A 12,799-nucleotide genomic window follows, 5' to 3' on the forward strand; every position below is an offset into this window, starting at 1 on the left:
TAAGTAGTTATGTTTAATTCTATATATTAATTTTTTTATGAATAGTTGTGTTTTTATTTGTCCCCGATATACTTGTAGGATTATTATTTTATCTATTTGTGAATATCTGTAAGATTTTGATATATTTTGTCATTCCTAACGGTATCTCTATTTGTTAAATCCAACATCACCTTAAATTTATTTATTTATTTTAAGATATTTCATTATCTCACGTTTCTTGGAATTATTAGTATTTACTTTTTATTCCTTTATTTTGATATTTTTAAGATTAATTTTTATGTACGGATATTATAAAATTTTTTATATTATCAATTAATTAAAAATAATATAAGTATAACTTTTAGCATAATTATTATAAAAAGTTATTATATATGATATAATTTCTTACTTTCTTATTGATTGTCAAAGTATATATTATTTTTTTTCTAATATTTTTATATATTAAATTAAGAATTTGATGTCTAAATATATTGATATTGTAAAATAATTTATATTGTTATTTATTTATAAATTTAAATTTTTTAAAAATAATTATTTTAAAAATTAAGAAGATGAAGAAAAAAGATTCTGGAATGATTTATTGTTTATTCATTTATAAAAAAAAATTCTGAAATGATTTATTTTTCATTCAACCTTTTATATTTTAATTTAAAGCAAAATAAAAGAAAAAAGCGAAAATAAATATATAAAAATAGATTTAAAAATGAGAACTGTGTGTGAGTCTGATTTTGTAATCTTCTTTTCATCATCGTCTCAACTCTCTCTCTCTCTCTCAAACTCTTCTTCTGTTTAGCTTCACTCACTCAATGCGTTGTTGTTGTTGATGTCTAATACGAAACTGTCACCGCCTATGAAGAAGGCGAAATCTATCGACTCCAAGAACGACGACGCCGTTTTGAAATCCCCCGCCGCCGCTTCCGATGACCCCAATGCGCCCGCTCTCGTCGCCGCCAATCTGTCTCGCAAAAAAGCCACTCCTCCCCATCCCCCCAAGAAGCTCCTCATTAAGTTCCACAAAGGTACTTCACTATTGATCAATCGATTACTCTTCTGTTTTTTCAATTCTTGCTCTCTTCAGATGCCGGATTCAATATTTGAATTCATCGATTTGTGTTTATTACTTTGTTAGTTCAATTGTAAGCTGCATTTTAGTTTCTTTCTCTGTTACTTGGTGCTCTTCTCCGATGTTTATACTTCGACAGCTGCACAGCGCTCTTCTTTCGTTTTCAGTCGTATTAGTCTTTGGAAAGTGAAATTTGAACTCTAGAGAGCTCGTTTTCATTTCCTTCTTTGAACTTTATTCTTAGTTTCATTTTTTTCTTAATTCATTGATACAGTCATATATAGCAAATATTAAATATTTATCTTATGAATGGGATGATTGGGGGTGAGGCTTGGCACATAGATAAGGTTGCTGTCTTGTGAGTTGGAGGCCATGGTTTCTAATCTTGGAAACAGCGTCCCCTCTTGAGGTAGTTAGGCTGCATGTGTCCATCTTCCCTAGACCTCACTTGGTGGGAATCTTGTCCAATGAATCACCCTCTTTTTAATGAATTGGATTGGATGACTACTACATTTTTTTATACTTCTGTTTTTTCTTGTGAAGGTATACCAACATTGCCCCCAAATTTTGAGGAGGATACATGGGCAAAATTGAAGTCAGCTATTGGTGCTATATTCTTGAAGCAACCTGTTTCTTGTGACTTGGAGAATCTTTATCAGGTAATCATGGAAAATCTTTTTATTTTATCAGGTAATGGGTTTAATTTAGCCCTTTGAATATTCGCCACACATTAGCTCATTAGAGTTTTATGGGAACTCAATTCTTTTCCATAGGCTGTGAATGATCTTTGCCTTTACAAAATGGGGGGAAATCTTTATCAACGAATTGAAAAGGAGTGTGAAGCACATATATCTGCAGCACTGCAGTCTTTAGTTGGCCAAAGCCCAGATTTGATTGTTTTTCTATCGCTAGTTGAGAGATGTTGGCAGGATCTTTGTGACCAAATGTTGATGATTCGTGGTATAGCCTTGTTTCTGGATAGGACGTATGTGAAACAAACAACAAATGTACAGTCATTATGGGACATGGGTTTGCAACTTTTCTGCAAATATCTTTCTCTATCTCCAGAAGTAGAACATAAAACTGTTACTGGTCTTCTTCGTATGATCGGAAGTGAAAGGTAATTTATATTTTGCAATCTCAGTTATGAAAATGACCAGTACAGTGTATGTGCAGGTTGTTCTTCATGTGTTCTGTATATGCATTCTAGAATTCATGTGATGGGAACCAGTTGTTACTGATAAAACCAACGAAGACTAGTTCTTTACAAGAACATAAGTGCAGAATAAAAGATAAATCTAGAATTTTGCAAAATGCAGATATACTGAACCTCTAGCCCAAGCCCATTCCCTTTTTGCCCTCACTTCATGCCTTCTATGCACTACATATCTTTCCCTCATATTTTTTTTTTGTTTTTCCCTAATTATTTTCCACCTGCGGGACCTCTCACTATTCCTTGTCAGTCCAGCTCTTGGGTTATGCAGAAAACTTAACAATGTGGATATTCCCTTTATTTTTTATTCTGTCCTCCTCACCCATGTGTGTTTACGCTTTTTACTTCCCATTCCCTTCCTTGTAGCAATTACCTTATTGGCCATCCAATTTTCTTAATATTCCAAGCAGAGTGACCATTTGTTTGGGGAGACCTTAAGTTGCCACTCTGCTTTTTATTCTGTAAAATCAGGAACCATCACTCTGACATGAGGGAACTAGAATTGAGATTTCTGAATGGGTTTGGAATGGAGTTCTTGTTAGAGATGGGCTTTTTCATAATTATTTTTGCTGATCTTATTGTTTTTGAAAGAAATAATCCTTGAACTACCTGCAAAACCATCTTCTACCAATTGCCTACTGTTGTAGTCAATCATATATCCACTTTTTTTATTGAATATGTTGGGCAAGATGGAGAGACTTGGTACAATGTTAAAGGTGCTGCCTTGTGACCTGAGAATCTATATCTTGCCAAAAAATGGGTCCATCAGTGTATAATTAAAGTAATAATTTCAGAATAGTGATATATAATAAACACCATATAGAGATTCCTATGGTGATAATTGTTGGAAATGGGAGTATTTTAGGATATTAGAGCTTCTTTAATGTTTGTTTTTCATTGTGGCCTAGATACTTGGTATAGCTAGGTTCAATGCATTTTAGGAAGTGGTAGTAGATCTGAATTGCTCTTTTGTAAATTGTTTTAGCATTAATTATCTTTGTAATACTCTTGAATATAAATAGGCCATTCTGCTGGGTAGAAAAGACAATCCAGCATATTAAGAAAAATTTTGTTTCTCATCTTCCACAATAATTATGTGACTTAGCCAGTAATTTTCAATCTTACTGCAGGGAGTTGACTAGCTATTCCATCTGTATATGAATTAGGCCATATAATTCTTCAACTTACTCTAAGTCTTACATTTTCAATTTTGTCTGATTTTTCAGATCAGGTGAATCAGTGGATAGAACTCTTCTAAATCATCTTTTGAAGATGTTTACTGCTCTGGGAATTTATGCAGAAACCTTTGAGAAGCCATTCCTTGAGTGCACATCCGAATTTTATGCTGCTGAAGGTATGAAATACATGCAGCAATCAGATGCTCCAGATTACTTGAAGCATGTTGAGGTGCTTCTTTTCCCTTACTTTTGTGTATTATAGTTTTAGCTTTAATCATTGACATTCCCATATGCTGCTTTTGTATTTTTTAACAAATGGATCATGCCAAGACTTTTCACTTTAAATATTTTTATTTGACCATACAAGTTATCTTTCTTTTTAATTTCAATCCCATCCTTGTTCCACATTGTATTTACTGTGGGTATATTTTTGGATACTCATTTTTATAGACAAGATTGCAAGAGGAACATGAAAGATGTTTGTTGTACTTGGATGCAAGTACTAGGAAACCATTGATAGCAACTGCGGAAAAGCAACTTCTTGAACGTCATATACCTGCCATTCTTGATAAGGTTCTGAAAACAATTTTTGGATTTTTGTTTGGTAAAGTTTCCTTTGCAATTTTTTCCCCTTTTCTTTACTTTTGTCTTCTTTTACAGGGTTTTACTGTGCTTATGGATGGGAATCGTATTGAAGACCTTCAGAGAATGCACTCGCTCTTTTCAAGGGTCAATGCTCTTGAATCACTGAAGCAGGCCCTTAGTTCATACATCAGGAGAACTGGGCAGGGCATTGTTATGGATGAGGAGAAAGATAAAGATATGGTCTCATCCCTTCTTGAATTTAAGGCTTCTCTTGACACAATATGGGAAGAAAGCTTTTTCAAGAATGAAGCTTTCAGCAATTCAATTAAAGATGCATTTGAGTATCTTATCAATCTTCGTCAGGTATTATGTATTTTTCCATTATGATTTATAGCTTTTGTGTTATGTAGTTTGCATACTAACATGCGGAAATTCCTCAAGATAGAAAGCTTGAACTGATATGTTTTGGGTTGACATTTGTGTGCTAGTCTATCCTTGTTCCATAGTATATCACCACTAACATAATGTTAATCTAGGAACTGAACAATTAACATCAAAACTTTTTTTATGGTAGTTAGTAGTAGGAAAGGAAATATAGCTAACATGTACCATTTTGTCATTAGCTAGTTAAACTTTTTATGTCAAGTAATCATTTACACTCAAATTGGGATGTTTGGTGTATGATGTGACTTGCAATCAACTCACTGTTATGCTATTTTCATATGACAGAACCGACCTGCAGAGTTGATTGCCAAGTTTTTGGATGAGAAGCTTCGTGCAGGTAATAAGGGTACTTCTGAAGAGGAACTGGAGGCTACACTTGATAAAGTCCTGGTGTTATTCAGGTTCATTCAGGTATGCTCAATGTTTTATTGGAGTAGCTAATAATTAATTGTTTCTGAATTTTTTATTCAGGCTTCTGCCATAATCAGGCACTCCTATTGGTCTTTCTCTCTATGCTGATATTGGCATTATTGATTTTTTGTTGTTAGGGCAAGGATGTATTTGAAGCATTCTATAAGAAAGATCTTGCTAAAAGACTGCTTTTAGGAAAGAGTGCTTCTATTGACGCTGAGAAATCTATGATCTCCAAGGTCAAGGCTTCTCTTCCCCTATTTTAACATCTGAAATCAATAGATGGTTTCTTTGCAATATTATTAGTAATGTTAATAGTTTTCTTTCATTAATACAGTTGAAGACTGAGTGTGGCAGCCAGTTCACAAACAAACTGGAAGGAATGTTTAAGGTATACATGTTTCTTCTTGGAGTCAATTTTTAATTTCAGAGATTTGATTCAAATTGTGGACTTCTGTTCAATAGATGTTTTCTTATAATTTTTGTCACATCCGTGCTTGGGTGGCAATGACTGATTGATGGAAATCATCAACTGGGCTTTTCTTTCTCCTACCTATCACTTTCACTTTTCTTCGGCTTGCCAATTTACAGGGAATTCAAATCCATTGAGAAACCCTTTTCAACCCCTTTCTCAAAGGGTTAGATCAGAGCTTCTGTTGTTGTTGCCTATTTTGAAAGGTCCAATATTTTTTTCAACATTAGGACAGTTTATCCCACCAACCCAGCATTTGCCTGAAATTTCCCACATATTTCCCCTATTTTTCAATACCTTCAAAAGCATCCCTATACAATTTAAAAAGAAATCACTACAAATAACCCAATTGATCTTTTTTCTTTAACAGAAAACAGTACTAGAGTCGTATGATATTGGTCAAATTCTTTAAAGAAAGTTACTGAATTGGGATTATTTTTGTAATTGTTTTTAATTGTTAATGCCTTAACGGAGGATTTCCGTAGGCTTTAAATGTAGGTGTGCATTCCTTCATTTTGATATAGAGAAGATTATTTTAATTTCTCAAAGTTTAAATATTCTAGAGGAATTGAAATCAAACTCAGTATCTGATGTGTGTTTGTTTTTTTGTTGGAATAGAACCTAATGGACTTATAAATCTACATAAAGTTTTTCCTTTCATGATTTTTTCTTTGCATGTGTGCAACAACTTTCCAATGAATAACCAAACACCCTTTGATTTAAATATCTAGTGGGAAATGGTCATATAGACAAATACTCAAGTCATTTATTCATTTAATTAAATGTAATAAAATTTGCATGGGAAGATGTTATGATATTAGTTCATTTGTTACCCTTTTATGGTGTATACTTCTGTGTGTATAGAATATGTTCCCTAGCAGTAATGTGCAGCAAGATCATGGTGGCATTTTTGTTTGTTTGGTTGATATGGAGTAAGTATTTATATCATACATGTAAATTTTAAACATTCTGCATAAACATAGATTCAAGTACGTTTGTTGATGAAAAGTACATTTATATAGATCATATGCTTGGTTTCATTATTTTGTGTGATGATCTTTTGAATGATGATGCTCTGACAAACTTCATGAATTATTATAGTTCTTATTAACATCACAGCTTCTGACAACTACATCTCAAATTTTTGTAAATCAGGACATTGAATTATCAAAAGAAATAAATGATTCATTCAAACAGTCATCACAGGCGAGGTCAAAACTTGCATCAGGGATTGAAATGAGTGTTCATGTTTTAACTACAGGGTAAGCTTTGTGTCTTCTCATCATATATATATATGTGTGTGTGTGTGTGTGTGTTGATAGAAAGATAGGTTTGTGTCTTCTCATCATATATATGTATATGTGTGTGTGGATAGAAAGATAGATTTTTGGAGAATCTAACTGGAGTTGGATGAGTGCAGGCACTGGCCAACATATCCGCCCATGGATGTTAGACTTCCTCATGAATTGAATGTTTACCAGGTTCTGCACGTGCTAGTGACTGATTTCTCTTTTAACTGTGGTCTTGGTATTTTGAGTGATTCCCTTGACATGGTCCTTTCTTTCCTCTATCGGGCATTCAGGATATTTTCAAAGAGTTCTATCTAAGCAAATACAGTGGAAGACGTCTGATGTGGCAAAATTCACTAGGTCATTGTGTCTTGAAGGCAGAGTTTCCCAAAGGAAGAAAGGAGTTGGCTGTGTCCCTATTTCAGGTTTCAAAAACCATTATTTAAAATGTTAAAATCTCCATTTATTTTTGCAGTTTATCTTAGCATCTTTTATTGCACAAATTTCCATTTTTTTTTATATTAATTCTGCACGCCTGGCTGTCCTCCAGACTGTTGTTCTAATGTTATTCAATGATGCTGAGAAGCTAAGTCTTCAAGATATCAAAGATGCTACTGGTATTGAGGACAAGGAACTCAGAAGGACTCTGCAATCACTAGCTTGTGGTAAAGTTCGTGTCCTACAAAAGGTGTGTTTGTAATCATTTGAAGAATTTCCAACATACAATTTTTATTTATAACTATGGTCTCCGTATATTTCTCATTGTTTTCCCCTTTAATGACCATGCAACAGATGCCCAAAGGAAGAGATGTGGAGGACGATGACTTATTTGTTTTTAATGATGGGTTTACAGCTCCTCTTTACCGTATAAAGGTGTTTCTCATTGCTTTTGAACACTTGGTCTCATATTGGAGGAATCTGAACTTTGCGTTTTAATTCAACCTCAAAGTTAAAAGCTTGGCATAAATTTGTCTTTAATCAGGTTTTTTTCATACTAATTTTTAAGTTATGAAGTGCAGGTGAATGCAATTCAATTGAAGGAGACAGTCGAGGAGAACACAAGCACCACCGAAAGAGTTTTCCATGACCGTCAATATCAGGTTAATGTTCTTTCCCTTCAAATGTTCCCCACTTTTTTGGAGCTGATGCTTTGGTTTAGGTAATGTTTGGATTAGTAAAAGGGGATGAAATGGAGTGGAATGGAACTTGATAGAAATGGAATGCATTCCATTTTATTCCATGATTTCCCTCCAATACCTCTTTTTCTTCTGTTTCTATTTATTTGGGGGAATGAGATGGAAGTGGTCCTTTTTCCATTTCGCTTTATTTCGTTAGAATTCATTTAATCAATTTCACTCACCCGTATCCGAATTCACCCAAAAAAAAAAACCTCACCCCTATCCGACACAACCTTAGAAAATGCTCATAGAATCAAGGTGTTTGTTAGGTGCAGCACGATCTTCTCTGACATTTGGTACCCTTTCAAATTCATGAGAATCTAAGATGGATAGGCATTAGATATTATATATACTCTCTCCAGTCCTATTTATAAGACCAAAATTACACGTGGTGCTTACTCCTTTTTACAAGACCTAATCCATAATGGCCTTGCATTAATTTTTTAAGACTAAAATATCCCTAATTAAAAGAGGTTGTAATGACAAACAATTAGAAAAGAGAGAGGAGTATTAATGAAAATGGGAATTTTGAAAAAAAAATTTAAAACATTTATTGCTATCGACTAAATTAATCACTTTTCTCGATGAATTAGATAATTGGGTCTTATAAATAGGACTGGAGGAAGTTTTAATTACCAAATATATTTTCATTAATTTTATTTTACAAAATATGAGAATATCAGAATAATAGTTATATTCATTTTTTTTTTGGTTAAAATGATAACTAATTTTGAAATTGCAGTGTTTCCACCTTGTCTTTATATATATATATATATATCTCAATGACTTATGCTTGGACATCTAACAATGTAATGCCAAACACAAAAAACCTGTTATACTTATCTTAGGTCCAGGATGTCCTGGTGTAGTGGTATCCAAGATCAAATGTTTATGTAACCAAATCTTCTTAAAACTGGTTATCATCTGTAACTAAAATTTTCATTATTGTCATGGTTCAGATTGATGCTGCTATTGTGAGGATAATGAAGACTAGAAAAGTGCTTAGTCACACCCTTCTTATTACTGAACTCTTCCAACAGGTGAACTCAGTTCTTATCTTTCGTTTCTTAATTCAAATTGTATGTGTCAACTCCTAATATTTCGATTTCAAAATAATGTGTTCCTGCTACTCTGATGGCTTAGTTTTAGAGGAAGCCACTTTGTAACTGACAACGATGTAAAATGCATCATGATCCCTTCTGTTGTGATTAAATAAAAACGACACACTTCTGATGCTACTTTTGTCTGATTTTCGGGGATATAATACTCACTTTAGGTATTTATTATTTTTTGTCCAGCTGAAATTCCCAATAAAACCAGCTGATTTGAAAAAAAGGATTGAAAGCCTCATTGACAGGGAGTATCTAGAGAGGGACAAGAGCAATCCTCAAATATACAATTACCTCGCATAACATTTTCTGCTTTATTTTACATTTAAATTTTCTTTTGTAAATGACATGGGAGAGGGTTTGATGTTTAATCCCTTGTCATATGTACAGTAAGCATGAATGATTCCTTTTTTGATATTTTCCACCCTTTCATTGACGGGAACTGTACTGTAATTATAAAACATGTTTATTCTCTTTTAAGTTTTACTATTTTCTTCCAATTAGAAGTTACTGACCCAAACCCATACACAAACATTTGGATAAAATTTAATGATAAATATTAGAAGTTATTAGTCACATTACCACTTAAAGTCGTGCATTTATTTTTTTAATTTACTATTCAACTATAATATAATGTTTTTATTTTTATTGTTTTTTTCTACTCATAATTACATAGGTTTTATTATTTGAGTAACTCTAAAGAATTAATCGTTTTTTTCCCAATTTTTTCACAAAGTATTCTTTATTCTTATTTGCTGTATTAGTAAATACAAGAGTTTAAACTTATCAAAGTAATGATTGCATTAAGATTGGGGCATGATGATAAGTGAGTAGCCTTTGTTTGAAGGGTCTTTTGGTGATTAGATGCAGTTGTACCGTGTGATTGTACTATATTGATTGAGTGAACTTCCTTTCCTTATTTTTGTTAAAGTTCTTTTCCTAATTACTCTTTTGCTGTTCATATTGTTGTGACTATGGAAAACAACTAATGGAATACATAAAATATCTTTAAGTTCTTGCCATTACTGTTTTAATTTAAAATTCTCTTTCTCTTGATATGAATTCTTATTTTACATGGTCGCATCAATGTTACAATAATGTTGCCACCTCTTTAATTTATGTGCCATTTACACACTTCCTAATTAATATCCTAAATGCTCTTTATTAATGATATTACCTTTGCTTTTCAGAAAAATATACTGAATGTTCTCTCACGAAAGCATTCTCACACAGTTACAACTTACAAAGTATAATAAAAATAGACAGGCTCCAAAAAAGAGGATAAGAGCCTACTTTAGAAAAATATGTTCTGTCCAAACTTTAGATGAGTCAATTTCAGATATCCAACAAAACAAGTTGCCATATCTACTCTCTTTTTTCCCTTAGACACTCCTCTTTTTAATTTGTTTTCCAAAAATGTTTCCTTTTAAAAAAATACACTCCCACGTTAACAGTTTCGGAATAAACCAAGATGCAGGCAATAAAGATAATATGCAACACATTTTGAAATCTGTCAAAATCCAAGGTCTGGTCTAGGGTTAAAGCTAAAAAGGTAGATTTCACAGCAACTTTTTATGATTCAGCTAGGTGGAAGAAGGCGTCCTTCTGATTCTATGAGTGGTATCGTTGCCCCTCGTACTGCCTCATTTCATTGAAGAAATAACAGCACTTGACTTTATATGGGTAGGGAAGATGCATGGCTCGATAATAGGAGAGCAGGGGACAATGGCGCAGGGTTTGAGAACCATATAACTAGAGGGAGTTAAACATGTTTTTTGCTGCTATATTTTATGTAGGGGTCAGGCCTTGGATATTTCATAACTGTTACGTATCTTTGATTAATTCGTTTGGCTTATAAAAAAAGAAAAACAGAGGTGGATAAACCAGGTAGTTCCTGAAGTAGTTCCTATTGATTTTGATGTTTGTATTATTCTGAAACTGGATGGGGTACTCCTTGTGCTATATCCTACTGGTTTAATATTAATAGGGGAGTGTATCTTTTGAAAGAGGATATTTTTGGAAAACAAATTAAAAAGGGGAGTGTCTAAGCAAAGAGAGAGAGTGGATATAGCAATTGTCTCAACAAATCATTGGTTTGATTTGAACCATGTCCATAACTTTACACAAAACTTGCTCAATCCAGTTGGGCTCAACTAAAGTCATGTATATAAAAACAAAACGAAAATGTTAGTATTATGTACTATTTATTTCTCAGAACGACTTTCATTTTTCGTTTCTATTTCATTTCACTCTCTACGTTTCTAATAATACTATTAATAAAGTTGAAGTTGTGTTTTGACTGTTGCCTACGTTGAAGTTTAGTTGGAATTTAACTGGTCATGGGATAGCAGGATGCGAGCAATGGGAGGACAATGTAGACTTGTACAAGTTCACTCGTAGTAAAGAGATTTTGGTAGATCATATATAGGTCATAAATCAAAACCTAACTCCACTCCACCACTGTATCAAAGGTTAAACTCCCTTTTATAATTTTTAAGTTTAATTGACCAAAAAGAGAGAGAAGTAAAATGTCATTGCAGTATAACCCTTCAAACATTCGATTTTGAAAAATCAGAATTTTGGTTTAATTGATAGAATCCGCTACCATAATCTAAACTTTATACTAAGTCTAAAGTATTACTAGAATAGTAGAATTGAATGTTTTGACTTAAAAGAAGCCAATTAATCATGGACCATAAACTTGTGTGCATAATTAAATTCTACACTGCTCATGATTTAGAATCAAAGATAGGGAGTCCACAAATTGAAAGTAATGCTCTTTTCTAAACTTTTGAAATGTGGTATATAATCCAAACATTACAAATAATATTTCACATCTTCAAAGATTTTTCACATCAGAAGAAAAACTGTCCTTGCTTTTTAGAATTGGACCAGAGATAATACAAAATTCATTTATTGGGTCAATTACAGCATTTTTTAGTTAAATTCGATCTCTTTAGTTGGTCTCCTTTCCAACACGACTTTTCAAGAGAAGTGTTGACCTTCAAAGGCAGTAACTTATTCCAATATGATTTGAGCAAAGGATGATGCAAAATTCTAAGAGTATGTTCAAAACCCCATTATCTAATGTGACCCAAGCATATTTTTCCAAATCTCGTCCAAATCTTTGAGAAGTTCCATTAAAGACTTGGAATTTGTTATGTAGGAATGAATAAATCAAATGCTAATGAGTTTTTTTTTTATTTCTTTATTTGTGATACCCTTGTCATATTGAACATGCATGATTAATGGTTGTATTTGATTCGAATAAGATTGTTTTTTAAAAAAAAAAAGATATGTATGCTTTGTAAAAGAAAAAAATACATTGGGATCATACTTTGGTTAAATCCTATAGCTAATTTGGGTGAAAGTGATAATTAAAATGGTATCTGAGTTTAGAGCAAATTATGAAGGTGACTTTGCTCCAAACCTTTAGAATTCGTATCCTTACATAATAGAACATAAATTCGTCGTATAGCGTGAATGCATAGGAACATTCTTCTGAGATGCAAGCTTGAGTTAGCTTGGTATAGCTTTCACGCAAACTACACTAATACCCACTAAGTCTCATTGCTTTCTCTTCCGTATGCGCAACATCAATCATGACAATGACAAGCTTCAGCCTTCAGGTAGGTTTCATGAATCAAACGGTAGTCTGGCACCTCCCCAGCCCAAAAAGTCAGTACTTTGAAGCCACTAACTATTAACTAAGCTATGCTTTCGTTTTCATTTACCTTTCCACTCTTAAATTTGGTCAGAAATAAATAAACCTGAAAGAAAGTTGAAACGAATAATCTGAGGTGGGGTGGGGGGATGATGCATACCTCTCTCACCGCGTGTTTACTTCGACGTCTTGT

The 12,799-nt window shown here is 33.1% G+C and overlaps 1 protein-coding gene across 1 annotated transcript; it reads left to right on the plus strand.

Moving 5' to 3' along the window:
• The first annotated feature begins 710 nt into the window (after window positions 1-710).
• LOC100779748 (cullin-4) lies at window positions 711-9,422 on the plus strand. The gene is made up of 17 exons (XM_003524812.4): window positions 711-1,019; window positions 1,607-1,722; window positions 1,837-2,183; window positions 3,503-3,683; window positions 3,905-4,027; window positions 4,115-4,402; window positions 4,769-4,894; window positions 5,032-5,133; window positions 5,232-5,285; window positions 6,522-6,628; window positions 6,787-6,847; window positions 6,949-7,080; window positions 7,206-7,343; window positions 7,448-7,528; window positions 7,675-7,755; window positions 8,793-8,873; window positions 9,132-9,422. The coding sequence occupies exons 1-17, from the start codon at window positions 824-826 to the stop codon at window positions 9,243-9,245; spliced, it is 2,328 nt and encodes a 775-aa protein (XP_003524860.1). The 5' UTR covers window positions 711-823; the 3' UTR covers window positions 9,246-9,422.
• The last annotated feature ends 3,377 nt before the right edge of the window (window positions 9,423-12,799 follow it).

The sequence above is a fragment of the Glycine max genome, chromosome 5 (genome assembly GCF_000004515.6).
Source record: "Glycine max cultivar Williams 82 chromosome 5, Glycine_max_v4.0, whole genome shotgun sequence".
In the NCBI taxonomy this organism is placed as follows: domain Eukaryota; kingdom Viridiplantae; phylum Streptophyta; class Magnoliopsida; order Fabales; family Fabaceae; genus Glycine; species Glycine max.

Bases quoted from the DNA above. Each gene is read 5' to 3' on its own strand.
- LOC100779748 (XM_003524812.4), top strand. From the start codon at position 824: ATGTCTAATACGAAACTGTCACCGCCTATGAAGAAGGCGAAATCTATC. The intron at 4,403-4,768 runs GTATTATGTATT...TTCATATGACAG, and splicing joins ATCTTATCAATCTTCGTCAG to AACCGACCTGCAGAGTTGAT. The intron at 5,286-6,521 runs GTATACATGTTT...TTTGTAAATCAG, and splicing joins AACTGGAAGGAATGTTTAAG to GACATTGAATTATCAAAAGA.